The 27436-nt window shown below is 49.6% G+C and overlaps 10 protein-coding genes across 10 annotated transcripts; 5 read left to right on the plus strand and 5 right to left on the minus strand.

The window, feature by feature from the left end:
• Positions 1-278: 278 nt before the first annotated feature.
• Positions 279-3164, plus strand: EJ05DRAFT_441419 (heavy metal translocatin; the record flags this gene model as incomplete). Its single annotated transcript, XM_033741988.1, has 1 exon — positions 279-3164. One exon carries the CDS (start codon positions 279-281, stop codon positions 3162-3164), a length of 2886 nt encoding a protein of 961 aa, XP_033599090.1.
• A 378-nt stretch (positions 3165-3542) lies between these two features.
• On the minus strand, positions 3543-6830 carry EJ05DRAFT_71283 (uncharacterized protein). Its single transcript, XM_033749915.1, has 6 exons — positions 6749-6830; positions 6421-6701; positions 6329-6370; positions 5851-6282; positions 5500-5800; positions 3543-5438 (listed from the first exon to the last, which is right to left on the minus strand). The coding sequence occupies exons 2-6, from the start codon at positions 6604-6606 to the stop codon at positions 3922-3924; spliced, it is 2478 nt and encodes an 825-aa protein (XP_033599091.1). The 5' UTR covers positions 6607-6701; positions 6749-6830; the 3' UTR covers positions 3543-3921.
• Positions 6831-7704: 874 nt separating this feature from the next.
• EJ05DRAFT_71047 (ChaC-like protein) lies at positions 7705-9296 on the plus strand. Its single transcript, XM_033749912.1, has 6 exons — positions 7705-7850; positions 7903-8032; positions 8086-8117; positions 8168-8217; positions 8269-8273; positions 8335-9296. The coding sequence occupies exons 2-6, from the start codon at positions 7983-7985 to the stop codon at positions 8894-8896; spliced, it is 699 nt and encodes a 232-aa protein (XP_033599092.1). The 5' UTR covers positions 7705-7850; positions 7903-7982; the 3' UTR covers positions 8897-9296.
• On the minus strand, positions 9085-11534 carry EJ05DRAFT_71160 (uncharacterized protein). The gene is made up of 4 exons (XM_033749913.1): positions 10594-11534; positions 10092-10542; positions 9347-10034; positions 9085-9287 (listed from the first exon to the last, which is right to left on the minus strand). The coding sequence occupies exons 1-4, from the start codon at positions 11168-11170 to the stop codon at positions 9273-9275; spliced, it is 1731 nt and encodes a 576-aa protein (XP_033599093.1). The 5' UTR covers positions 11171-11534; the 3' UTR covers positions 9085-9272.
• A 471-nt stretch (positions 11535-12005) lies between these two features.
• EJ05DRAFT_502139 (Zinc/iron permease) lies at positions 12006-13481 on the plus strand (the record flags this gene model as incomplete). Its single annotated transcript, XM_033747213.1, has 3 exons — positions 12006-12027; positions 12080-12259; positions 12313-13481. The coding sequence occupies 3 exons, from the start codon at positions 12006-12008 to the stop codon at positions 13479-13481; spliced, it is 1371 nt and encodes a 456-aa protein (XP_033599094.1).
• Positions 13482-15339: 1858 nt separating this feature from the next.
• Positions 15340-17466, plus strand: EJ05DRAFT_518070 (amidase signature enzyme; the record flags this gene model as incomplete). The annotated part of the gene is made up of 12 exons (XM_033748692.1): positions 15340-15368; positions 15441-15623; positions 15687-15788; positions 15840-15884; positions 15932-15948; positions 15993-16095; positions 16143-16538; positions 16584-16710; positions 16812-16886; positions 16937-17128; positions 17176-17313; positions 17399-17466. Exons 1-12 carry the CDS (start codon positions 15360-15362, stop codon positions 17464-17466), a joined length of 1455 nt encoding a protein of 484 aa, XP_033599095.1. The 5' UTR covers positions 15340-15359.
• On the minus strand, positions 17422-18693 carry EJ05DRAFT_477749 (peptidyl-prolyl cis-trans isomerase H). Its single transcript, XM_033744306.1, has 2 exons — positions 18572-18693; positions 17422-18248 (listed from the first exon to the last, which is right to left on the minus strand). Exons 1-2 carry the CDS (start codon positions 18624-18626, stop codon positions 17770-17772), a joined length of 534 nt encoding a protein of 177 aa, XP_033599096.1. The 5' UTR covers positions 18627-18693; the 3' UTR covers positions 17422-17769.
• Positions 18694-19648: 955 nt separating this feature from the next.
• On the minus strand, positions 19649-20626 carry EJ05DRAFT_512275 (uncharacterized protein; the record flags this gene model as incomplete). Its single annotated transcript, XM_033748317.1, has 2 exons — positions 19649-20546; positions 20572-20626. 2 exons carry the CDS (start codon positions 20624-20626, stop codon positions 19831-19833), a joined length of 771 nt encoding a protein of 256 aa, XP_033599097.1. The 3' UTR covers positions 19649-19830.
• A 948-nt stretch (positions 20627-21574) lies between these two features.
• EJ05DRAFT_477752 (ABC multidrug transporter) lies at positions 21575-26477 on the plus strand. The gene is made up of 12 exons (XM_033744307.1): positions 21575-21966; positions 22016-22093; positions 22145-22172; positions 22217-22298; positions 22343-22397; positions 22446-23047; positions 23098-23761; positions 23816-24398; positions 24452-24627; positions 24675-25204; positions 25262-25377; positions 25428-26477. Exons 1-12 carry the CDS (start codon positions 21856-21858, stop codon positions 26276-26278), a joined length of 3876 nt encoding a protein of 1291 aa, XP_033599098.1. The 5' UTR covers positions 21575-21855; the 3' UTR covers positions 26279-26477.
• Positions 26404-27221, minus strand: EJ05DRAFT_477753 (uncharacterized protein; the record flags this gene model as incomplete). The annotated part of the gene is made up of 2 exons (XM_033744308.1): positions 26965-27221; positions 26404-26853 (listed from the first exon to the last, which is right to left on the minus strand). Coding segments are annotated over exons 1-2 (286 nt in total), but the record flags the coding sequence as incomplete, so codon positions are not given.
• Between the last annotated feature and the right edge of the window lie 215 nt (positions 27222-27436).

Consider the following 27436-nt stretch of genomic DNA (forward strand, 5'->3'; position numbering starts at 1 on the left):
ATGATGCTGGATTTGATGTATACAGTGTTGCACGGAGCCAGGATGAATTGGGCGGTAGTCTACACATTAGCAACCACGAACGCTCACGTTCGAATTCGGACTGGTACGATGATCTGGAGCATGCCGTTTCCCGATGGAAAAGCTCTATTCGAAAGTCGAAATCGACCGACCTTGAGAGGCAGAGACGGCATATAGGGCATTGCGAGCAATGCCAGCACGAGGTCACTGCGAATCTCATACAAGACAGCAAATCCCGTTCATCTTCTGCGGCATCCAAGATGAAAGCCAGAGACTCGGATGGAGACTCTGCCATTGCGTCTTTGGAAGATATCAGCGTGGCGTCCGCATCCGGTCATGAACAATTTCGAGCTATCGTTTCCATCTCTGGTATGACTTGCAGCTCTTGCGTGGCGAGCATTACGCATGCTATACAGAGCCAGCCGTGGGTGGTTTTTGTCGATGTCAATCTCCTGACGAGTAGTGCTTCCGTCGTATACCACGGCAAGAGTAACGGAGACCTACTGGTGGGTCTTATCGATGATGCTGGATTCGACGCGACCTTGGACCGTATCGAGAATCTCACCTCGTCTCATGGGACTGGTTTGGATCATGACAGATCGTCCGGAGGTGAGCAATCTACTCAACGCACCGTGGCCATTCGAATCGAGGGGATGTACTGTAAACACTGTGTGTCGCGGGCTGTATCATCGATTGAGAACAGATTTGCGCCAGGAGAAGTCAACATCCTGACTCCGCCAACCGAGAGCAGTCCGATCATGGTCGTCCAGTATGTGCCAAAGCTACCAATGAGGACGATCCGATCGATAATTTCTGCGATCTCCTCAGTGGATCCAGCTTTCGAAGTCTCCGTCTACCATCCCCCAACAGTCGAGGATCGCGCGAGAGAAATGCACTCTCGAGAACGAAAACGCATCCTTTTCCGTTTGGCTCTTTGTGTGGTCATGGCAGTTCCGACGTTCGTTGTTGGCATCTTATACATGAGCTTGGTATCTGAACACAACACTGTTCGGATGTGGTTCATGGGGCGCTTCTCGCGACATACTGGATACGTTAGTCGTGCGCAGTGGATCCTATTCATGTTGGCGACTCCAATCTACTTCTTCGCTGCTGATGTGTTCCACCGGAAAACGTTCAAAGAAGTGAAAGCACTGTGGAGGCCTGGTAGTCGTGTCTCGATCTGGCATAGACTGACACGATTCGGGAGTATGAATATGCTCTTGTCGCTGGGAACCTCGATAGCATACCTTGCTTCCATTGCAGAATTAGCTCTCTCCGCATCCGGGACAAGCGATGTTCCGGATAAAGACTACTACTACGACACTGTTGTGTTCCTCACTATGTTCATCCTTGCTGGCAGATATCTCGAGGCTTACAGCAAAGCCAAGACTGGAGATGCTGTCAATGCTCTCAGCAAGCTACGTCCAGCGGAAGCAATCTTGGTAGACGCAGAGTATGGCCAGGACCAGGTTGTACGCACAGATCTTCTTGAAATTGATGATGTAGTCAGGATTCACCACGGTAGCTCCCCACCGTTCGACGGGACGATCGTAGAAGGGAGCACCAAATTTGACGAGTCCAGCCTCACTGGTGAATCTCGTCTCGTTGAGAAAAATACCGGCGATCCAGTCTATTCCGGCACGATCAACCAAGGCGCGCCGACGACTATGCAATTGACCACCGTATCCGGGACTTCGATGCTCGACCAGATCATCCAGGTCGTCAGGGAAGGCCAGACTCGTCGAGCACCTGTTGAACGGATAGCAGACAAGATAACCAGTCACTTTGTTTCGATCGTGGTACTCATTGCAGTTGTCACCTGGTTGATCTGGCTCACTCTTGGTCTTTCAGGTTCTCTACCTGATCACTACCGTGACAGTTCTACCGGCGGCTGGCCGTTGTGGTCACTTCGTTTCGCCATTGCTGTCTTCGTGGTGGCCTGTCCATGTGGAATTGGTCTTGCTGCGCCCACTGCTTTATTCGTGGGAGGGCAGCTTGCCGCTCGGCACGGAATACTGGTCAAGGGGGGTGGCGAAGCATTCCAGGAAGCTAGTCGGATCGACTGTATCGTCTTCGACAAGACTGGAACGCTGACTGAGGGAGGCTCTCCAAGCGTTACGGATCATTACATTTCTGAATCAGAGAACAAGGACATGGTGCTCAACTTGGTTCATGCCCTAGAAGAGCAGAGCAGCCACCCTATTGCTAAAGCTCTCGCAAGTTTCTGTAATTCTGACGCCAAACTACCAACAATGCCACCTTTTGAAGTGACTGAAATTCCTGGAAAAGGTCTCGAGGCTATATTTTCGCTACCAGAGGACACTACCTCGCAACCCGTAGCTGCCCTCATTGGCAACGAAGCTCTCTTAGCCTCCCACTCCGTGCCCCTAACCCCTATCCTCGACCTGCTCTCCACCTGGCAATCCCAAGGCAAATCCATCGCCCTCCTTGCCCTCTGTCACAACCCCTCAACACCCTACACCCTCGCCGCCGCCTTCGCCATCTCAGACCCACTCCGCCCCTCAGCCGCACCCACCATCGCCGCCCTCAAACACCGCGGCATCGAAGTCTACATGCTCTCAGGCGACAACCCCACCACCGCCCGCGCCGTCGGCGCCCAACTCGCCATCCACCCAAACAACATCTTCGCCGGCGTCCTCCCCAGCGAGAAAGCCGACAAAATCGCATACCTGCAAGCCACACTGCCCAGCAAGCGCACCGGCCGCCGCGCACACATCGCCTTTGTCGGCGACGGCATCAACGACGCCCCCGCGCTCACCCGCGCCGACGTCTCCATAGCCATCGGCTCCGGCTCGGCCGTCGCGCTGGCGTCTGCGGGCTTCGTCCTGCTGCGCAGCGACTTGGCCGCCGTGCTGACGCTCGTTCGGCTCAGCCGTGTGGTGCTGACGAGGGTGAAGTGGAACTTCGCGTGGGCGCTCGTGTATAATTGTGTTATGGTTCCTGTGGCGGCGGGTGGGCTGTATGCTGTCAGGTCGGCGGGTGGTGGTGCGCATGTCAGGCTTGATCCGGTTTGGGCGAGCTTGGCTATGGCGGCGAGTAGTTTGAGTGTGGTGGGTAGTTCGGCGCTGTTGGCGACGAGGGTTTGGGGGATTGGTTGGAGAGGTGGAGGGGAGGTGAAGCGGTAAGTAGACGAAAGGTGCGATTTTGTTAGGGAGAAGGAACGAGGACTGTGGATATGAGATACCCCTATTTGTTCCGCAAGTTGTCACACTGTAGCTCTACATGGTCATACTAGAACACACACATCATCCTTAAACGATGAGGCTAACACTTAATCTACTACATCCAACCTGAAACTACGTCTAACATCCACACGCCCTATCTTCCCCAAAAATTAATGAAAAAAATTCCCACTATCCAGACCAATTGTGGCATATCACCTTGCTACCGGTAGTCTACGGTGTATTGGAGACTGGTCATGCAAAGGCAGTATCACAAATATAGTCAGGGCACAATTCAGGCACATTTCAGGCCGCTGCAGCGAAGTGTCCCCAGACTAAGGTCCTAGTACTGTATCAATGATAATAATGAAACTTTCTGCAACAACAAGCGAGCGGTCCGTCCGGTGTTGTGGCGTTGGGCGTCGAGTATGCGGGCTGGTTTGTCGTGTTTGTGTTATGTTGTGTACTTCCAGCTACTACTTAGTTGGTGCGTCTTGGTTGATGTGTTTGACTGGTTGTTCTTGAAACATGCTACATGTAGGGGAGGGTAGATTGGTGAGATGTGTGTACCCGGGAGACTGCGTGGGAAGGACGATGTAGATTCGTTGAGATAAACGTGATAAGATACAATCTTGGGTTCGGAAGTAGGGAAAGTGGTTGTAGGAGGAAGGGACCCGTTGGGACTCTGATAGTGGACCCAGAGCCTATCCATTATCACCCCTTATCTGGGCAGCCAATATCCGTAGGGCGGATCGTATTCTTCCGGCCATTTGTAGGATACAACGTCTTCCTCCGAATCTTCTTCGTCCCATGACGGAAGTTTCGTAATGTCATCCAGTGCTATTTTCTGTCTGAACGCAGCAATGAGCTCTTCCTCTGGCGCTTCCCATCCCTTTCCGTCTAAGTTCGGCACTTCAGGGGTCTTGTCAACCATTTCGCCGTAGGGTTGTTTTGGATTCACAGGTACAAGCATCCGCATCGGTAGGCATGTCTCTAGGACATCCCACCAGACAAGCCACAACGTGTGATACTCAAGGTCTCGATGAGATCGCAATATCTTACGGTATACGTGCATGTATGAATTTAACGCCACGGCCATCTCCCGATCCTCATCTTGTATCTCCACACGTTCAGCTTCATCCTTGACAGTCCTAAACGTATCGCCTATGCATGCAGGAAAGCAACACGTGTGGACCATATCTAGCCGTTGGAAGATCTCAACTCGGATTATGCCCTCGCAATTCTTGATATCCCACGCAGTAGGTGCTTCTCTAAGTAATTTCTTCCCCCCCAAGTCGTTAAAAAGTTCACGATTCGATACCCTTCTCCATAGTATAGACCCTGGAAGGCATCCATCTGGGCTGCAGGAACATGAGCAGGAATCGTGGGTGGACCAGCCAATATCAAGGCCCAGGGCCTTCCGAAGAATTCTCGCGTTCCCCATGCAAGAGACGAACGTATGCGCACCTGAAGGGTGTAGAATCGGGCTAATCAGGTGAGTTTTTGCCCCCTTGGATAGGAACCATTGCATCATTTCCACTTTGGCCTCACCGCAGGCCACATAAAAGGGCGTCATGCCATTTTTGAGATCAGCAATGTCTATCTCCTTAAAGCCTGCATCATAAAGAGCCTGGGCAAAGATTGTCCCTCCATCACATCTGCAGTAGTGATACACAGATGCTGCTCCGAGAGACTGCCACCGACTGGGTATGTCGTTATATCCAGCCTCCCGAAGTTTGAAGATCAGGTTGTTTATTTTGTATTCTGAAGGAAGGTTCTGATCTTCCTTGTCAACGTCCAACTCCTTGAAAATGTGAGCCCCCAGGCGTTTTCGAGCATATGATATTAGTTCCAGGCGAACATTTGCCAGGGCCTGTGCAATTACATGACAGATTCGCTCATAGTTTCTACCAATACCATGAATATGTCTTAATATCATGACCATGTCAACGCTGTCAAGGCCAGAATCATACTTCAAATCTAGTAGAAGCGTGAGAGACTCCCAAAGATGGTCTGTGGGGCACCAATATTCCGGAAACCCCCAGGATACCTCAAGACAAGCACCATATTCAAGGAGGACTTGCATTCCTGCTGGCCAGTCGAGAGCTAGGATGAGCGCGTGGTGGTCACCTGCCCCTTCATTACGTAAACTTGGAGCCCAGTCTTTATCAAGTAACGCACGCAAGGTAAGGACGTCTCTTCGCACGATGGCGCAATGCAGTTGGGGTAGGTCCAAAGCTGACACAGAAATTGTCAGCGCCCGTGACTCTAAAGGTTCAGGAAGTATAACATGTCTCACCTTCTGCTAGACCCGGATGATTGAATAGCAACTCCGGAAGTCCTTCAAGATTATAGCTTTGGAAAACTATACTATGATCCTGAGGTATTTCACAGCCGTGCTTAACGAGTTCATATATAAAATGTGACCACGAGGGAGTTGTATGATCTAGCGCAACTTCCAGTGCATTACTCCCAAGCCACACTCCACCAAAGGTGGCATTGAAGTCGACGCCACAATCAATGAAAAGATCCAAAATCTTAGAAATGTGCGCATTAAATGAGTTGAGGTCTCCGATCGGAGTCACACTATCTATTAGATGCTGAGAACAACATTAAAAGCCGCGTAATATAACGATCATTGCAAACTCACATATAAAAGATTAAACCCATGTATATCCTGAGCTTTACCATGAAGTTCTCCGTGTTGTCTCTTATGCGTGAGGTCTCTGCAAAGGTCTGCGAGGAGTATGTCTACATGCTCTAGATAGACGTTATGTGGAATAAGACAACGAAACATTTTAAGAGACAGCTTATTGAGCTTATTTCTGACTGCAATCACCGTGGAGAAAGTTGGGTCGAGGTTTACATTAACGATCGTAATAAGGTCAAGCTTTGATGCAATCGAGAATGCGCCTGCGCCTGTGGTCATAGAGAATGAGTATACTATAGCCATTGAGACGATAGGCCATAGAGTGAGTCGTCCCTTGTAATACTGCCGGTCAGCTCTCCTTTGTAACATCATCGTGGTCACTTTCTTCAGGGCAGCGGGCTTAGACATCAGCCGTCGTACTAAACGTAGTTCCTGCTAGGTCTCAGCGTCAAATAATGACTCAAAGTGGATATCTTACCGATGAATTTTGTTCCGACGTGATACCTTCTACAAGAGATTGCTGATGGATATTGTCAGCGATAATTACGAATTCAAGACCTGATCACTCACGGTCAACTGCATTTCGTCGGACATCGCTCTGTTTCGCACATCGATCAGAGTGGTAAAAGATAGGGATTTGATGGCATTGAGAAGTCGATCCTCGGTCTGAGCTAGTGCGTGTTCGAGGTGTTGCAAGGATTGTTCATTCCGGGGCTGGATAGACTCCAAAGTTCTCATCAGCTGTGAGTGCTGCATTTGACTGTCCCCAGTAACGGAGTCCACTTTGCTGTAAATTTCTGCCGTGCGCAAATTGATTTCTCCAGTATTTTTGAGAATATGCCGAGATGATTCTCTGATGTAAGCGTCAGCCTAGTTAAGTTGCCAATAATTCACTTACCCTTGGTCTACATGGAAGATCACAGCTAGACTTTCATACCAAAGTGACAGATCAGTCCTTGTTCTTTCCAGCACGACAAGTTGTTCGGTTATATCCCTAGAATCCTTATGCGCAGATACAGCCTTCCTACTTTTTTTTAAAAAGCTGTCTGAAGCGTCGTAGGAGTTTGCCTCCAGTTCAATTAGGATTCTCGTGATGGTCACGATACATTTTTCATGAAGTTGTCGACCCTGAGGAAGGGAGTCAAGAAGGGCCGTACATGCAGCAGCGGAGTTGGCTCGTGGCTGCAATGCGAGTAGGCTGTCTCTCTGCTCCACAAGGACCTCTCTCGACTGTTTTAATTGATCATATAGGTGTTTGTTCTTCCGGTTCACATTCCTTAGATCAGAGCACAGCTTCGACAGACACTGAGTCGCCCTCAATCCCACATCTACGAGTTGAACAACTCCAGCGACCACACCTAGTTCTGCCATGGTAGTGTCATTAATGAATGTGTTCAGAGGCCCGTGATTCAGAAGTTTGTGATTTGTGGAACGTCTGGTAATGCTAGATGTTGGACATGAACATCTCATGTACGAGACGAATGATGCCACAGCCCACAAGAAACCGAGGCCGCTCAGCCTCGCGTGGGGGCTCGAACGGAAGCTGGTTGCCTGCCAGCTCATCATGCATGGCCTGATAGCCAATCTGATGTCAATGATCTTGTTCGGTCAGCCTTGCGACACAGGGGACGGTGATTCAGCCTTGCGACGATGCGATCAGTCGGGCAACCAGTGAGACGGGAGTATGGACTCCCAGGTATTGTCAGCCTATCTCAAGAATTGTATCCTCAGAGATTTAAATTGGGGCAACGTGCGGACACATGATGGGATGTTAGCTTGCCTGTCAGGCTATGAAACAGAATATATTCATGGATAGACTAACAGTCGCCAAGACGCACGTACGCTGAAGAATTATATACAGTCCCGGTATAATCTTTATGTGTAACACTATAATGGACCTATATTGTACGATATTAACCTCCTACTCATAGAACACGAAGAAACCTTTATTACAGAGCTACAAACCGAAAAGAAGAATGAGATCCTGTGGGAAACCCGGTGTCAGTGGGACGATCGCCGATGATTCCCCGAAAGTCGTTAATGATGCCATAGTGTTAAAAATATGTCCCAGACTTTATCATGACTAGTGCATCGATACGCTCCTCACAAGATTGTAAACTAGACGTTGAAGTATGGTTGACGAGTCAAAGTTCGCGGAGAACTTCTGGTTGTTTGGCTACGGGTGAGCATTTCACCTACGTCCTCCCAGTGCTCAAAATTTTACATTCATTACAGAAGCTTGATATGGAAACCACCCCCTCATTTCGGTCAGAAGTCATTGACATTATGATTGTTTGAATCGTTTAACCGAAAGAAGACAAACGTGTGCCAGGGTTTATAGAAGGCTATGTCCGAAGATTCTGGCAGGTGAGTCACGGGACCTCAACGTCTTGGTATTTACTCATCAACTTGATGTAGGCCAGGTGTGTATTCATTCTTGACGATGAGACGGTTCGTGTAGTGAGAAACTGATTCTCCAAGCAGCGAAGACCACCGCGGTACCCCAAATGCTCCTGGCCGCGTCGTGACACTCATCGACCACAACCACTGGATGACCCTCTCTGCGCACGACCTACACAAGAGTACCACCTCTACAAAGGTTTGGGGCGCGGCCTACCATATACCCCCCCAACACGTCGCCGAAGTGCGTGAATACCTCGACATCCGCGAGATCAACGGCTACAGCATTCAATACACTCCCTTCCATCCCACTGATTCTAGTTCCCCACCCATTCATTGTTTGGTGTATATCGGACTACCAGATAATCCGCAATTTCTGGGTGCGCAGGAGCCAGAGGCTTTGGCGAATCATATCTTGAGGAGTTCGGGACCAAGTGGCGCTAATAAAGAGTATCTATATATGTTGGAGACGGCGCTAGACGGATTGAGTATGGATAGTGGGGATGAACATGTTTCAGATTTGGCAAGACGATGTAGGAGGCTAGAGGGCGTGGATGTGGATGATACGACGGAGACCAGGAAGGAAGTTGAGGAGGAGTTGATGGATCCGGGTATGACGGACGGAAAGGAAGAAACGGAGAAGTAGGGGTTGATAGGATGATTTGATGAGCAACGATAGAAGCTCCGTGTTATTATGTAGAGTTGAATCTGTGAATCTGACAATGATCCTGCTAAAGAATTTGACTAGAAGGTGTCCTTTATTCACACCATTCTCTTTCGATCTATGCCTACCCGCAAGATGAATGAGAGTATCTCACATATCATAGAAACTTAGAGTCTCACAGGTCGATCCGGACAATAACAAAGGCTTGCTCGATTGAGCATGGCTGCAGATCTCCATCACGGGCGAGAAGCCACAGATAGGCGGTAGTCGACTAGAAGTCATCGGTATTTGATGGACCAATAGGTTTACACATGCAGAGTTCTGCCTAAGGATCGCTTGAGGCTATTCCTTTGGCCTTTCAGCTGCAACTCAACTATAGGAGAGAAGATCATCAGTAAAGGTAAAGGTCGGGAAGACATGTGAAGATCTTACTGAGTTTGCGTATACCCACTTGCGACGTATAACTTCGTCTATCTCATAGTCTACCCAAGGATAGCTGTGCAAACACGTCAAAAGCAATTCTTCAGAGTCTATGTGGTAACTCCTGTATACTTCAGCTGCCCTTTGGAGAAACCAGAAGTGATCTGTGGTTGGCTCCGTGGTAGTTTGAGTGCAAAGAATAGCTACATTGAGTACCCAAATCAACACACCGGGAGCTGCTGACCATGTGGCTATCGATACTTTTGTCAAAGCTTCTCGTAGTTTCTTGATAGCCTTATATTGGATTGGAGCCATGCTTCGCTTGGGCTCAGAGGACTTGACTACGAAAGCCAAGAGGCCAAGACATATTGTTGTATCGAGGGCGTTTCGTGTCACAGCATTCTGCCAATGAAGGAGTGAGCACTCCAGAAGCGATGCTTGGTTCTGAAGCTCTAGAGGATCGAACACGTGTGTCTCTCCTGATAGCCAGCTGCTAATACGAATACTCAAGACTGCGATGTCATCAACATAGTCGATGAGAACATCGTCTATGCGAAGTCGCTGCAGGTCATCTTTCATCAGAAGACTGATGGAGGAGCTTGAGACAGATCTTGCGAGAGGTATTAGAGCCTCAGTCTTTTTGCTCAGAGGCGATATGTATGGCGGTTCGAATGAAGTGATAGCGCGCGCAGTAACATGCCTTGTCATGATCAGTCAGCGTAGCCCCTCCCAACAACTATGCTGTAGAATCACATACCAAAGTATCATCGACTGAACAAAGCGCGTAGTTGTCAAAGCCCCTAGCCCACCCCGCAGCGCAATCATCCGCTGCAACCCGTTCATATGCATGACCTGCTCATTTGGCTCATCAGGGCTCTGATTCCGAATTCTCCTTAATTTCGGGAGCCCAAGCATGCTTTCTTCAACTGACAAGAGAAAAAACACGGCTCCTATCGTTCCGTCGGAAATACTCAGCTCTGAGTCGTTCAAGTTCGAATTTATCTCTGACACTGTGGCCTGTCTGTGATAGATAACGCTGTCGAATGATCCTTTGCCCATGACATAACGATGCAGCGCTGTCGAACAAAGCAAGCCATGCATAAACACAGGACTTACAAGTGCTGCTGGAAAGCACTCGGCGCTGAGAATGTTAGACTGATGTCGGATATCCATCGGTATGATGCCCTGCGGACACATATTATTGAAAACTGGGCCGAGGTCAGTGCCAACGTGAGTTCGATATAACTTGCAGGACATACAATATTGCCAAAGTCCTCTAACTTCGGATGTCAGAGATACCGGCAATGTATCGAAAGGGTCAAGAGCTGTGTCAAAATGTGACCTTGGCGCCACGCCAGAACTTCTATCATGGCAACGTGCGCAAAATCTCAAGCCAGGGATACAATCGGGACTTTGACACATGGAACAAGGAAAAGAAGACCTATGTCTCACAGAACCATCGTAGACACCTGTGTTGCCGTCATGTGATCGCTGCGAATCTTCCTTTTTCAACGTCCTCTCCTGGATTAAGTTTTGGCGCGTCTGGTCAATCGTAACAACGACAAGACTCCTAGTTGCTTCAGGCGAGAGCCGAGCAACTCCTCGCTTTATAGTCTGTCGACTTGTTGACCATGGTCGTTCTTTTCGAGCCCTCTGCATGACATGAGACCGCACAGACCGGTTACCTCTATACGACTTCTGTCTTGGGTTCGCGGAGGACGAATCTACAAAGAGAAAATCTTGCGGAGGTTTCGCTTCGTTCGATGTAACCAAATGGACTTGCTTCTCGGGACTTGCGGAGTCTTTCAGCCCACTGGCGTTGTTTCTGTTAGCCATCTGGAGGTTGCTGTGTTGGGATTGTTATGATGAGTGTTCGTGTGTCTCGACCTTTGGCGCCGCTTGTAGGAGTCGCACAGATCCGTAGTCCATGCTGTGCAGTCTAATAACTGCCAATGTCTATGGTGGCAACTTGTCTGTGGAGAGGCAAATTCAGCCTCTATCAATGTCCTATTATAGTTTAGTCTTAAGGAGAAGAGAGAACAAGCCGGATAAGGTCGAAGGGAATAGCTTCAGATTTCGGCAACAAGAGGCAGTGGAACGAGTGGTCGTTGCATTAACTTTGAATCGAGATCTTTTCAAGATATGAGTACCTCAATACAGAGGCTGATGCGGATTATAGATGCTCAATACAGGAGACAACTATAGACAAAGGTATAGGCTCAGGCCCACGTCAGGCCCCACCACGTCCAGGGGTGGCGTCAGTGACATAATCTGACAAGCAGCTTGCTGCCCTGCCACAGTTTGCTAGGAAGCAACTCACTATCTTCCAGCTCGCACAGATGTATACAGACGCCTCTGAGTGTAAAAAGGATGTATGGAGTTAGAACAGCCAGCCGCCAAGGACCGCCGCCTACCACCCACGGACCGTAGGGAAACGCGTCGCGGCGTCGCGACCAACTAACTAATTAGCCTTGGAAGTACTTCTTGGCAATAGAGGTCGACACAACTCAAATCAACCTCATGTCAAGTCAGCTTTGTCTGACCACCCAGTCTTACCGCCGATGTCATTGTTGCCCGACCTTTAATAATATCTCCGGGACCTCTGCTGACGGTATAAACGTCATTCACGATTGAGGAGAGGAGGATGCGAATGCCTCCTCGCTAGCAGAGAATGAGCGGATATCCAGACGGAGGTATGTCGTGTAAGCATTCAACTGCTATCACTCGAGACTGACCGTTGAACAGCAAAGCTAGCCTCATGGAACCATCTACCAACAGAATTACTTCGAGCAGAGCTCGCACGACGCCTGGAGGATGAACCCTCTCCCAAACGGCCAGCTTGCGGCTCGAATACTACAAAGCATGGCTATAACACACCTGCGCATGTCGCAGCACTCTTTATAATACTGGCACTCAGCACATTCGGTATGCGATGTGCACCCAGTACAATACAGGCGTCTTATACTGATTGGCCCCAGCTTGCGCCTTTCCTATCATCGTACGCCGATTTCCGAGCCTCCCAGTGCCGCATCGATTTCTATTTCTATCCCGACACTTCGGGACAGGCGTACTCATTGCGACCGCATTCGTTCACCTGCTCCCAACTGCATTCGTATCATTACATGATCCATGTCTTCCACTATTCTGGAGCAAAAATTATACAGCTGCCGCTGGTCTTATTGCGATGGTGGCTATGCTGGTGGTGGTGGGAATTGAAATGTTCTTCGCAACTCGCGGAGCCGCACACTCACACGGCTCTAGCTATGACCTCTTCCCAGAAGACCATCCAGAGCGGACGAGTCAGGGTGCTGGAAAAAGACCGCGACATTCTCGAGGCCAGAGCTTTCGCGGATATGAGCAAGACCGCCCGGCGGGCATTATGCTGGGCGACATGGATGGGTCGACCGACAATCTGGTCGACGGTAGGTCACCCTCCGTCGCAAATCACTCGCCAATGCCTCCGTCTATAGCCAGTAGCTCTAAGCATGCAGATTTCGACGATAATGATGACTCCGATCTCGACCTCGACGAGCTAGACCCCACCACAAACGATGCATCGAACCTCATAAATGGACACACTACACGGAAACGCTCCCACTCCGCGAGTCCATTACGCATCCCCGAGACAGAGACCTCGGCGTCGCAATATCAAGCTCAGAAGAAAGCTCTTCTGCAGGTTCTCCTTCTCGAAGCCGGAATACTCTTTCACAGCATATTCATTGGAATGGCACTCAGTGTAGCCATGGGAACATCTTTCGTTGTGTTGCTCGTTGCAATTTCATTCCACCAGACATTCGAAGGCTTCGCGCTCGGTGCACGTATCTCAGCAATACACTTCCCTGCGCATAGCGTCAAACCGTGGCTTATGGCGCTTGCGTATGGGGCTACAACACCAATCGGACAAGCGATTGGGCTGATGATACACAATTTGTATGACCCTTTCAGTCAGACGGGGCTGTTGATGGTAGGGGTGATGAATGCGATCAGTAGTGGCATGCTCCTGTACGCAGGGCTAGTGACGCTGTTGGCAGAAGATCTTTTGAGCGATGAGAGTTATGAGTCGTTGAAGGGGCGGAAGAGAATACATGCTTGCGCTGCAGTGGTGGGCGGGGCAGGATTGATGGCGCTGGTCGGGGCATGGGCGTAGGATTCGTTTGGCAGTTAACATCGCTGCTGTACTTTATTTTTACATACACTACGTCTTGAGTATTGTTTCAATATAGACCTGGGTTTCCCGCCTGGTGTGCTCATAACAGGGCTTAGCGCTTGAGCACCACCACCAGTCATATACGAGCGAGCCCAACCTTCCCCTCGTTACAATCACGGCATCACGCTGCACCCCTCGACTTACAGTCCCCTTCTGGGCCTACTTGGGATCGATGAGAAGACTTTCATCAAGACACTTGCAGTTGATGCGCAGCAGGGTGGAACTGGTAACATCTCAGACAGTGATGTGTTCCGCTGCCATCGAGGCCGCCTCGAAAAGCTGCTCCGCTATAGACTTTCAATCAGATGGGACCATCGTCTCGTACAAATTGAGCTTGACTCAGCGAGCCAGGACCGGGACCGGAATCTGTGCACAGCGCTCTTTCAAAATGGTATAAAATTTGATACGGCCTGTCATATCAGCAGCTTTACTGTACGAGCTTCGGTCAATACAGCGTCCAGACTCCAGAGGCGCCGCAAAGCTTGTCAAGATAGCTGTCGACCGATGCAAACTCTCGAAGGCGCCTGCGTTCTTTCCTATTGTAACATGATCTCGATGTGCGCGCTTGATGCTCAGTTATTCAGCTGCGAATGCTAATCAAATCTTTAGATATGAGGCTGTAACTAAGATTTCAGGAGGCCTTGTCGCTCGATCAGAGGTTTGTTGTTAGAAATATCATTTTGGATCGGCGGTCATAGCGAATTATAGCATGGGACTAGCTCAGCTTTATATGCTTAAGGAAACTCATGTCATAGGGCTATATGCTCGAGGTAGTATAGATAGCCATTCGAATTTATATCGGAGTAGTACAATGAGATACACACATATAAGACCATGCCGACATCGAACTTTAGGAGAGTCAGGAAAGGTCAACGCGGTAATTTAGACCGTTGCAAGGATCTTACGTTGTATTGTATAGTCTTACTTAGTCTTGAGAATGATTGTCATCGGTAGAGGGTCAACCCGCCGCCATTCGTCGATGATCCGGGAAAAGATGAACATGAAAGTGGACGCGAAGCACCCGTCGTTTTCCTAGAACCTGGCGAGCTTAGCATCTTCCATCTTACGCGTATATTCTTACACCTAATCTTTAATAGTTACTTTACCTCTCTACCTCTATATAGAGATCTATATATTATAATATTTATATAGAATTATAGAGTAGAGTAAGCTAATTTTTCCTATATAATTTTTAAGCTCTTAGCTCTTTTATCTAGTCTATAATAAGAGAATTTAATTTCTTAGAGAAGAGAAAGAAGGTAATTTTTCTAGAACCTAACGTGGTTCTTATATAGGCCCTCTTTTAAAAACTTCTAAGAATATTTAAAGATTCTTCTCTATTTCTTTAAAGAGATCTTATAAAGATAAAAGAAGCTTATAGATAGATAAAGATCTATCTAATTATCTACTATATCTACTTTTAATAGTCTTATATACTTATAGATAAGTATATAGGTAGAAAAGACTTAAGATAGGAAGATAGGGGTAAGAATACGCGTGTACCAGTTCTAGCTCGTTAGGTTCTAAGAAAACGACGGATGGTCTGATTGATAACGAGTCATATTCGGCGAATAAGGCGTCTTGTTGTAGGAAAGCTCTTTGGAGGGGTAACGGAACGAAAATTAATCATGACCTTGTAAATGTAGCACTGCCCCCTACCCTCATCTCCTACGCGACCCGGGTCCGGACGCTGCGTGCATGAGCTCTTGACGCACCACCGACTAAAGACTGCATATTGACTTCTCCAAGGCAATATCAGGATTAGACTTCATCAGCCAACTGCATGAACCTTTTGCCTCCGCACGCTAAAAGCAGCAAATGGAGCCGGCCAGACAGCCCCTCCCTGATCTGCGGATCGTAACCGCTTCGGAACTCCAGACTTTACTGACAGCCTCCCAGATAACGAGTGTAGACCTAGTGAACATATACCTAGACGAAATCGAGAGACACAATGGATATCTTAAAGCTGTGATCTGTACTGCCCCTCGTAAGGGCTTGGAACAGCAAGCGTCTCAACTCGATGAAGCTCGCCGTGCGGGGCGCCTGAGGTCTCGTCTTCACGGAATTCCGATTTTGATAAAGGCAAGCTAACTCCGTCTTTTCTTTCATATAAACATGCGCTGACAGGTGAGCCACGCCTTACAGGACAATGTGGCTACACATCCAAGCTTAGGCATGGAAACAACCGCAGGAGCGCTTGCACTAAGAGGCTCGAAGCCGAAGTGCAATGCAGATATTGTGGACAAGGTAAAGCGTAACATCATTATAAGCACGGCTTGTATAGTCTAAACAATGTAGCTGATTGATGCTGGGGCCATTATCATCGGGAAGGCCAACTTGTCGGTTAGTACAAACTTACGGAGGGAAGCACCTGGCTAATGTGAAGTCAGGAACTTGGATTTTTCAAGTCAGTCTCTTTTCATGCTAGACTAGCTTAGCTAAATCAAACAGAGGGGAAGGCTTGCCTTGCGGATGGTCCATGGTTGGAGGGCAGACCCAGTCAGCTTATGTTCGAGGCGGCGTGCAGCCCGACGACACACCTGGTGGCCACAGTGTGAGTATTAATCCTCGAGCATAGCTCTTACTGATTGATGTCTGCAGAATCCTACTGGATCCTCATCTGGTTCTGCAGTGGCTGTCAGCGCAGGTCTCTGCCCAGTATCTATTGGAACTGAAACCGCTGGCTCATTAGTCGAGCCATCGTCAAGGGCTGCTCTTTACACAATCAGAGCCACACCAGGCCTCATACAACAGAAAGGCATAGTCCCACTGTCTTCGCTTTTCGATACCGCCGGCCCAATCACAAAAAGTGTAGTCGACCTTGCCGATCTCATGGACATTTTAGTGAACGGACCTTCGACGGATAACCTCGAACGGAGCTACAGATCGTACATCACGAAATCATGGGCTGACATAGGAGTCGCCGCTGTCAATCCCTCCATATGGAAACTGCCGGAAAGCTTTTGTCGACCTGTGCCAGCAATCGATGAACAGCTCGTAAAACTCTCCATGTCAAGCTCGATCGAGGCTGATTTGTCGTAGGTCGCAGAGTACGAACGTGCATATCGCAAAATCGAATCCCTGGCCAGGAATTTCAGAGGAAACGTCCCTTTACCTACGACAGAAGCCTTGCAAATGAATGACGGCCCAGCCTTCAAGAAGGTGTGCGGTAAGTTGAGGTCCTTCTCGAGATCGCCGTGAGGATCATGCTCATAAGGAGTTCAGTCGCAAACCTCAAGCGAGAGCTCGACTCCTACTTTAGTACGCTAGATGAGAGCAAAGTACGAAGTCTTGAAGAGCTAGTCGCTTTCAATAAAGCACATCCAGGCGAACAAACTTTCCCATGTGAGTGACTTTATCAACAAACATGCTCCACAGACACTCACTTTGATCAGCCAATTCTCAACAAAGCTTCCTTGAAGCTGGCCTCAACCACAAATGGACAGACAAAGACGTCAATGAGGCTCTCACATTCATGCGGAGAGTGGCACGAGATGAAGGTATCGATAAGATACTTCAAGATTCTGGAGCCGATGTGATTATTGGTCCTGCGAATAGCGGGCTTCCTACTATTGCGGCTGCAGCAGGTTTGTGAACAGAACAACGGTATGAACACACATCTAATATTGGATAGGCTATCCCATTGCCACGCTACCTCTGGGATATGCTGATTACAATGGCCGGCCCTTCGGTCTAGCAGCTATAGCGCGGGCTCACCAAGAGGGTACATTGATCAGATTACAAAGCGCTTGGGAGGTCACATTCGAGCCACGTAAGCCACCTCCGTACGAGGTATTCTCGAAAAAGCCCAGCACCGCAAAACATTAAGGTCGGAGGTAGAGGAAACATGTACGCAGGGTTTCAAGTCCCAAAGTCACAGCGCTTCTGGCCAAGCGACGAGAAAGTCATCCAGCATCACAGTTAGACTAGCTAAAATTGGGTGGAACTACACCTGTAATGAAGTTGAAAGACAAGCACAAAGGGCCTCGATAACTGCAAACATTATTTTGACCCAAACTTTGTGCCCATGATGGCCCTTCTCATCCACGAATAGCCCGAATCGTCGTGTGAACATTCATTGGACCCGGACTCTGTTCCCACTCATTTTCGGCACCTTACTTTTCGCGAGACGATCCATCTCGGCTGTGTTCGTTCGGCCTGAGCTACAAGGCATAAAAGCAGCAAGCCCACCGTACCTTAAGAAAACCCTCTACATCCCCTGACCCATTCACATCTCACCACACTGCGAGATGACAACGTCCAACAACGGCCTCTTATTCACCCCACACCGCACGCCCGCAATCTTCCTCACCACATCCATGCCCCCACTCACATGTCCAAACACAACATGCTTCCCATCAAACACCTTCGCCTCCTCACCCGTGACGATGAAAAACTGACACCCATTCGTATCCGGCCCGCGATTCGCCATGCTCACCGCCCCAACCTCGTGCTTGCCCGTCAGGTCCTCGTCCGCAAACGTCGTGGGGCCAAACGTGCTGGTGAAGCCGCTGCCGTCGCCGTGCAGGAAGTCGCCGCCCTGGACCATGAGCGAGGGCAGGACGCGGTGGAAGCGCGCGCCCTTGTAGCCGAGCGGCTGGTTCGTGGCTGAGCGGGTTTCGCCGGTGCAGTAGACGCGGAAGTTTTCGGCGGTGCGGGGCGTGGTTTGCGCGTGGAGGGTGATGAAGATGCGGCCGAGGGGTTCGCCTGGGTGGAGAGGTGTTAATTGCTGGGAGAGTGTCTGATCTTTGATATTGGGGTTGGGAGAGAGGGGGGCAGGAGGGTGTGTGGTAGTCATTGGTATGAACTGCTCTTCAAGCATGATCGAGGGGGGGTCCATAATTGGGGGGGGACGTGTGTAGAATTCGATGATATAAAGTTCTTGGTATACAGCAAGACTGAGATGGCAGCAAAGACCTGGAAATGAGATAACGAAAGGTAGTCCGACGTAGCAATGCTAAAGACAAGTATCCGGCGAGGCTCAATCTACGGAACGGAGATATCGTGTGTTTTGCGCCAGGTGCACTTACCTCCAAGCGTCACGTCTAGGAAGACGACAGGATCCGTGGGAGTCTCTACCGCCATGTCGTCGCGGTTATGGTCTGAAAGGAAGGCAGTGGCAGAATATCGTGTTGCACCCGTGAATTTGCGCTAGAATGCTTGGATTACGATATGGTAGAGGTTCAAGTGCATACTGGAAGTATGAGCTTCGGAGGCCTCCAAAAGTCGACGCTAAGGAGCTTGGACCTGTGGTCGGGACTCGGGGGGTTTCTTAGGTAGCACCAGAAGCACTAAGAACGACAACACTTGCTTTTCACTTCGCGTTGCAATGAATACATTCATCATGAGTATACTACGTCTTTGTGTATGGAAGAGACATAAAATCGTTTATGAAGCTAGTAGCTCCGCCCATAATTCTCTTTCATGGATGTTCTTCTAGTCTCAGGCATTCGGCTTCTCTTTGCATGCTTATTACATTCTACTTGTGTCTGTTTTCTGGAAGCGTTTATGAGCGAGCACGTACCTAGTCTGCTTTATCACCAACGCATCCCTCGGTTTGTCATGGCCTTGACGATGGCTAGTTGCTAAGACGTTTACGGCCAGGTACGAGCAAAGGTTAGAGTGCCATAAGGCCAGAAACCGCCGATAATGGGACATCCAAAAGGACAAGTGTAGCTATATATTGAAGACCCGAGTGGTAAGCACGATCTGAGCATTGAGAAGCGTGTGAAAAAGGAAGGGGCCGAGCTGAAATTCGCAAAGGAGAAGGTAAGAAATACATGAAGTTGTCAGACGTCCACCGCAGCCAGCATTCAATTCTGCGCGGCGAGCGTGCTGTTTGCATGTATTCTCCCAAACATCAAACAATTCGGAATGGGTGGTCGAAGTCGATACACGAGCAGCTTCGCCAATTCAGTGTGTTGTCTTGGTCTGGCATTCGTTAGGCCCGACAGGGTAAATACTGCCTTCCCTTCGATTTCGATACCTCCCCAGTCCAGAACATGGTGCATTCGTTAGCTGCGAGATGTACATAGCCACAATTTCAGCATTCGACCAGTTCGTGAAGTCACAGGGTTGCGAAGAGGATGGAGTAAGACTGTGATGATGGAAATGCGTGTTGTACAAGTACTAGACCTATCTAACCACGGGTCTGATATCTATTGACTATGGAATTGACGCATGCTGCACGACGCAGAACCTTTGCAACCACGAATTGTGATAGTATTCGTATCACTACGTCCGCGTGGCAGCAGATTGGACGTTAAGCTGAGTTAGTTCTGGCGGTCGCTCAAAGACCCTTTCCAACGAAGGCTTTCGTTTTTTCCCACAGTGGGCGGCGAGCTTTGATGGCGTCCGGCGTGGCGTCCTTTTTCAAAACAGCCTTCATGTAGCCTTCCCAGCCCGCATTGGTGCCGGTTTGCAACTCCTTTCTGACGTCATCAGAGCACTTTGCTGCCAAGTACCACGCCCCGCTGCCAAAGCTCAGCTCGGGGGTATTGACGAGTTCCAGAACCTTGACTACGTCTGTACCCGCATTCTTGAGCTGATTTTTTGCATCGTCAGTAGTGAGCACAGCCTCTGCGTACGCCCTGTTGTTATTGACGTCCTGCATGCTGCGTGTACCTTGACCAGGCACTAGTGTTGGGAAGTGTTTCTTGTTAAATTTGAACTTTTCGGACTCAAAGAGCATGAGTGCAATGATTGCGGCTTTCTCGTAGGAATTGTCGATTTGATAGGTCTTGAAGGATTTCTCGATTTGGGGAGCTGCATCAGCAGCAGTTGCGCATTCGTTTGCGAACTCGGGTTGTCCGTACTGAGAGGGGCTGCATGTCTTGGATTCAGGCGCGACACTAGTAATGACAGATACTAGGTTGGAGTTTACATCCGGGAGACTGAGGCTTCGCAACTTCGCGAGTCTGAAGATCCGCAGCGTTGGGAACCAGGGGCTCCTTAGGTTGGGGAAGTCCAGTGATCGGAGGTGGAGCACAAAATTTTTTTTGATGTCTGGGGAAGCAATCAGTTGGCAGACCAGCTGCCATGGGTAGGGCAATGGCGAAGATCGCAGTGACAGTGGTGAACTTCATGATTGCTTCAAAGAAAGAATGATCGTAGGATAGGAGTGAAGCGAAGATGTTGAAAAGGCTGAAGCTACAAAGGACTGTGATGACGGACCAAACCGTTTGGTGAAGCAGATGTAAAGAAAGCTGAGGGAGTGCGAGAAAAGTGCAGAGTGGTGGTGAGAGGAGCAACGACGAAGGAAAGGAGGCAGCGTTATATAGTCGATATCACTGGAGAGCAACTTGCGATGGGCACTGTGCAGGTGTTGCGAGAGGCACAGTGCACACGAGGATGATTTGGTTGACCAACTGGTATGAAGAGCTTCGCTATTAATATTATTCACGGTCGTTCAAAGCGTCACGGGTCGCAGGCTGTTGGCCAGGTCAGTCGGCTATTTGGAGACTTTGAAACGACAATGGCATTTGGGGAAGAAAGCGTTTGGATGATGTGAATGGGTGACATGCAGCCAAGGAAGATATTTAGAAATTTAGAAACATGTTTGTTTCACGCTAGCAACGGCAGGAACTGGAGGACGACAAACAACCCCGGAGTTCTCCACTGCGGGCAGGGACGACCGGGGGCGCGCTGTTTACAGTAGATGATTAGGCGCCGCCTAATTTTAGTGGATGCGTGATTTTTTCTCCTCTCTCTCAGGCCGTCAGGCTGCCAGGCCGATAGTCAGGCTACAAGGCTACAAGGCTACAAGGCTACAAAGCTCCTGCACGGCAAGGCTACAAGGCTTAAAGGCTGCAAGGCTGTAAGATCACAAGGCCACAAGGCCACAAGGCCCCAAGGCTGCCTCAGGGGCAACACTTTGCGCCTCACAGACGACGCCTCATCATCATACCTAGCACCGATGCTGACGCCCAGACGGCTGATGCTGATATTTCCAGCCGATTGAGGTAGGAGTCATCATCAGGCCAAGCTATCTATGCCTAATACGTCCCGAGATCTGCTCATCATCTAAACCATACATAATACACAAAATCGTGCTGCCTACCGTCTTACTACATTAGGCCTCATCGTGCGCTCACACCATGAATGAACCCTTTTTATACTTGCACCTCGACAGAGAGTGCCCTATAAAGCTCACTCCACTTTAGCCATATATTATCTGCTACCTGCTCTCCCTCCTATGCTCCCTCTCACTCTTCTGATCTGATGTACCACAGCCTACGCAGGGTTGATTGTTGAGGCTCAGTCCAGTAGTGAGCCCTGCGGCAGTCAAACACTGCTCGTCTCGTGCATACTCAACATGGGCAAAGATAACAAAACTGCGGACAGTGATGCTGACACGGCATTGGACTCAAGCTCACCCACTGAACATGGGAACAAGCCGGCAAAGGGCTCACTTATCGACTTCTTCGTATGCTAAGCTTGAATGTGTGTGCCGACCATCGCTGACGGAATTGCAGCGTGTGTTCGGGTATGCTACCTCTTTCGACTGGTTTTTACTCAGTCTAATGGCTTTCACTTCCATTGGCGCTGGTGCTGTGAGTGACGCTATTCTGGTGTCTTTGACGTGTGATTGACGAAACAGTCAGGCGTTGCCTACCATGTTTATTGTATTCGGTATGCTACCAAAGCTGTATCCGGAAGCCCTCTAATAGTCCTAGGACGTATTGTGAACGGCCTCAATCAATATGCCACAGATAATTCCTCGCCTCAGAGCTTTTACACTTCAAACAGCCAGAACTCGTACGTCTTATTCTATATTAACGCAATTGGTCTGACTCTTCCAGACTCTACGTTGTTTACATCTTTATTGGCAAATTCTTTTTGTCGTATGCTTCGATGGTTAGCGATACCCTCTTTCTTTCCGGGCAGGTCTCATAGGATTTATAGTTCGCTGTTCGAGTGACTGGTCTACGCATATCATCAGCTTTGCGGCTTGCATACCTACAAGCCCTCTTCAAGCAACCTCTGAGTACAATCGACAAACTTTCCATCGGAAAAGTGTCCCATCGGATCACAGCCTCGACGAGCACGATACAGCTCGGCATTTCTCAACAGCTGGCAATGCTGATCCAGTCACTCTCATTTCTCATAAGCTTTGTAATAGTGGGTTTTGTTTACAACCCTCTGCTCGCCATCGTGGCTTGTGCAAGCCTTCCTGTCACTATCATCCTACAGTCAATCACTGTTCCCATCATCCTCAAGCGACATAAAGCAGCGGAAGAGGCTAAAGAGGAGGCTTCCGCTTTAGCCCAAGAAGTTTTCGCATCTATACGTGTTGTTGCTGCATTCGGAGCAGAGGCCCTACTCTCAAAACGTCATAAGGAGCTAATTGACAGAGTCATACTTATTGGGATCAGAAGAGCCCCGCTTGACGGACTTTACATGTCTCCAACACTCTTTGGCACATACGGTACATCAGCCTTGACTTTCTATTTTGGCATTAAGCAGTTCTCTCGGGGTAATGTAAGTAACATTGGAGAAATCGTCATGTAAGTGGGATTGCAGTATATTTTATGGTTCTTATTAACGTTTTCCACAGCGTATACTTCTGTATCATGATGGCAACTACGTCCTTCCAGAAGATCGCAACTCCGATACTCTATGTATCTCAAGCCTCTTCTGCGGCCGCCGAAATGTTTGCGACAATAAAAACACCTGTCCACGCTACTTCTGGATTAATATATCCTGATAGCTCCGCACTTGAGGACATCGCGTTCGAAAACGTAAAGTTTTCGTATCCGAGTCGACCCGACGTGCAAATCTTGAAAGGGTTGACCACAAGGTTCGAAGCTGGAAAGACAACCGCGATCGTAGGCCCATCTGGTTCTGGAAAAAGCACCATAGTCGGACTCCTTGAAAGATGGTATACACTGCAGAATTCGTCAGATAGCGCGACCTCATTGGTCCAAAAAGACTCCGACGAGAAAGGTTCCCATGCAAAGGAGGGGGTGCCATCATCATCAAGCGGTATTATCAACGTTGGTCAACAGAACATCGAGGCACTGGATCTGCAATGGTGGCGAAGACAAATTGGATTCGTGCAGCAGGAGCCTTTTCTATTCAATGATACAATTATCAAGAATATCTCCTACGGTCTATGTGGAACGGAATGGGCTGGGGCTGACTTGGCAACTCAGCGGAAAATAGTGGAAGATGCTTGCAAGCAGGCGCATGCTCACGATTTCATATCAGAGCTCCCTCAGGTCTGATTGACATGATTCTGATGTCGGGATTTTATCAGCTAACTTGGATGATAGGGTTACGACACAATGGTAGGTGAAGGCGGAATTAAGATCAGTGGAGGTCAGCGACAACGCCTGGCAATTGCTCGTGCTATCGTTAAAAACCCTCCAATCCTTATACTTGACGAAGCAACCAGTGCATTGGACGTCCACAGCGAACAAATTGTACAAAAAGCTCTCGACGATGTGTCGCATAATCGTACGACAATCATCATCGCCCACAGGCTCTCCACTATCAAGAAGGCCGATAAGATTGTGGTCATGCGAAATGGTCGAGTGATTGAGGAAGGTACTCATGATGGATTAGTTGCCATGACAGACGGCTTCTACCATTCACTTGTGTCCGCTCAAGGACTGGCCCTTGGTGATGATGGCAGGGAACGATATGACGAGTCTGATCCTCCTGTGGACAGACTGCAAAGAATGGTTTCACGTCAGAAGACCGAAGATATCAATACTACAGAGAAGGAAAGTAAGCCCGTTGAAGCGAATCACGTCGATGTGGACATTTTCAGGAGTTTCGGTAGGCTTCTGTATGAACAGCGTCATCGTTGGTGGATCTACACGATCTGTGGAATTACAGCTTGCATCAATGGAGGCAAGTCTTAGTCAGATCTCAAATCTAAAGGTGAAACTGACATCTTTTGACAGCCTCCTATCCGCTGATGGCATACTTCTTCGCTAAAATCATCAATGTCTTTTCGCTACCAAACCTAGGCGCGTTAGTTGACCGAGGCAACTTCTGGTCACTAATGTTCTTCATCATGGCTATCGTAGTCATTTTCTCATACGGTGGCCTGGCTTGGTCTGCCGTACACCTGTCATGTGTAAGTCTACTGGCGCCCATCACAGTACCCCCACTGACCAGATGCAGACCGTATCGAGCCATTACCAACAAGAATACTTTGAGAACCTTGTGCGGAAGCCTATCGTGTTCTTTGATGCCGAGGGGAGCTCTCCCGGGACCTTGACCTCGAAACTTGCAACTGATCCTCAACAAATGCAGTCCATGATGGGCGTGGAAATGGCTGTGACTCTAGTCGGGATCACTAGTATTGTCGGATCCATCATCATCTCGTTTGCTCTTGGCTGGAAGCTTGCTTTGGTCGGCTGTCTTGCTGTCGTACCCGTCATTCTTCTGGCCGGTGCCATGCGTGTCAAGCTGGAGATCCAGTTCGACAAGATGAACTCGAAAGTCTTTGAAAGCAGTTCTCAATTTGCGACTGAAGCCGTGGGGGCATTCCGCACCGTCACAGCTTTGACTATGGAAGATACGATCTGTGATCGGTACTATATGCTGATGAATGAACATGGGACGGCTGCCTTGAAAAAAGCTGTCTGGGGAACTTTGGTCTTCGCTCTATCTGACAGCGTCGACATCGCTTGCAATGCCCTTGTCTTTTGGTAAGAGCCGGCCTTCGACTCGAATCATAGGCGGCAGTAAATACTGACAATAGACAGGTATGGCGGCAAGCTAGTTGCAGACGGTGAATACAGCATCTTCCAATTTTTCGTGGTCTACATGGCTGCCGTACAAAGCACCCAGGGCGCAGCCATGTGGTTTGCCTTTTCACCAAGTACGTCAAGCCCTCTCAACACCCGCCATACAAGACTGACCGCATCATAGACATGGCCAGCGCAACCAGCGCTAGTAACCGTATCATCGGCTCCCGACCATCCAAAACCATCTCCCCCTCCTCAAATGTCTCGCCCCAGCCCTCTTCCGGCGGCGCAGCCATCGAGCTCTCCAATGTCCGCTTCACCTACGACACCCGCTCTGACCCCGTGCTCAAAGGCCTCAGCCTCAGCATACAAGCGGGCCAATTCGCCGCCCTCGTCGGCGCGTCCGGCTGCGGCAAGTCGACCATCATATCCCTCCTCGAACGCTTCTACGACATCGACTCCGGCACCATCACATACGACGGCGTCGACATCAGCACGCTCAACACGCGCGAGTACCGAGCAAACCTGGCACTTGTAGCGCAGGAGCCGACACTGTACGAAGGCACGATTCGGGATAACATTGCGCTGTCAATGGGCGAGACGGCCGCCGCTGACGAGGATATACACGAGGCGTGTCGCGAGGCGCATATTCACGATTTCATCACTTCTCTGCCGGAGGGATACGCCACAAGGCTTGGTCCGAAGGGCATCTCGCTGTCCGGCGGACAGAAGCAGCGGATTACATTGGCGCGGGCACTCCTGCGTAAGCCTAGGTTGCTTCTGCTTGATGAGGCTACGTCGAGTCTGGATTCGGAGAGCGAGAAGCAGGTCCAAGCAGCGATTGAGCGCGCGGCTGGGAAGGGCCAGAGGACTATCCTTGCTGTTGCGCATCGGTTGGCGACGGTTCAGAACGCGGACGTGATCTTTGTGTTGGGGACGGGTGGGAAGTTGGTCGAAAAGGGGAGCCATGCGGAGTTGGTACGGGCAAGGGGGGTGTATTTCCAGATGTGCCAGGCTCAGGCGCTGGATAGGTGATGGAGACGCACTTTTTCAAAACATTCTCTTCTCTCGGGCCTCTCACTCCTCTTGGCATATCAACACTGAGCTCTCCTCTCTTTGACGCAGTTCATAGACATACTTCACTCATAGCCCTACCTGAGCGGGATATCCTCACTTGTAATCTTATTCATCACATCAAAAATGATAGAACCCTTAATCCTCACTTTGATACATCTATCACTCGATTCGCTCAGCTCTCATGATTCCCAACCCCTTCCACACACACAAAAGCAAAACGCCTCTCGCCCAACCCGTCTAAACCTCCCCATCACCCAACCGATACAAATACAAACCCCAACACCCCTTGATCACCTCAACCCCGCAACCGCCTTCCTAACACTCTCCCTCGCCTGCTCAAGCTCCATCTCCAACGTCCCCTGCCTATGCGCCACCTTGACCGCACGATGCAACTCCACAAGATCCCTTGCACGCGCAATATCAGGATCGGCCTCTGACGCTGCCGCTGTCTGATCTTGTCCAGACGATACTACCTGCCCCGAAGACTCCGACGGCGGACGCGCAGAGACGAGTGCCATTGCTGCAGCGTGGTCCTGCGGTGACGGATGTTAGATGTCACATAGCAGACAGCAGATGAAAATCCATGACATAGTGGGGGAAGTATGAATTGAGAGGGCAGAGCACATTATGGCACGGGTACTTACGCAGGCGCGGAGAGACGTGAGATCGGAGAGGATCTCTGCGATTTGCATGATTGAGCGTGGGATGAGATAGATGGACGGGTTGGGCGCAGGGTGTGAAGTTTGCTGTTGTGGGTTCGCTTTAGAATGATGATACGAGCTTCTGTAGCGCGAGCACCCCCTGTAAACGAGGTTGACTTTCGAGGCGCTCTAGGCGTTCCGTTCAAGTATATGATCCTGTGATGTAGCAATGTGTGGCTGTCATGTACACGGTGGAGTTTAGCAGACCAGCTCGAAACGCCGAGACCGGGGCCTAAGGGATCCATATCCGTAGCACGCTAGTCCGTGTATGGATGCGCCAACCCAAGCTATACACCGGCCGGCCGCCGGGAGAGAGGAGACGCGGCCAAGCTGAACGATCCTTCCGTTCTGATTTCCGCACGCTCACGATGCCACCAACATCACACTTAACCCCTTCCATCTCGGCCTGCATCTC

This window comes from Pseudovirgaria hyperparasitica (genome assembly GCF_010093815.1).
Source record: "Pseudovirgaria hyperparasitica strain CBS 121739 unplaced genomic scaffold EJ05scaffold_11, whole genome shotgun sequence".
Classification (NCBI taxonomy): domain Eukaryota; kingdom Fungi; phylum Ascomycota; class Dothideomycetes; order Acrospermales; family Acrospermaceae; genus Pseudovirgaria; species Pseudovirgaria hyperparasitica.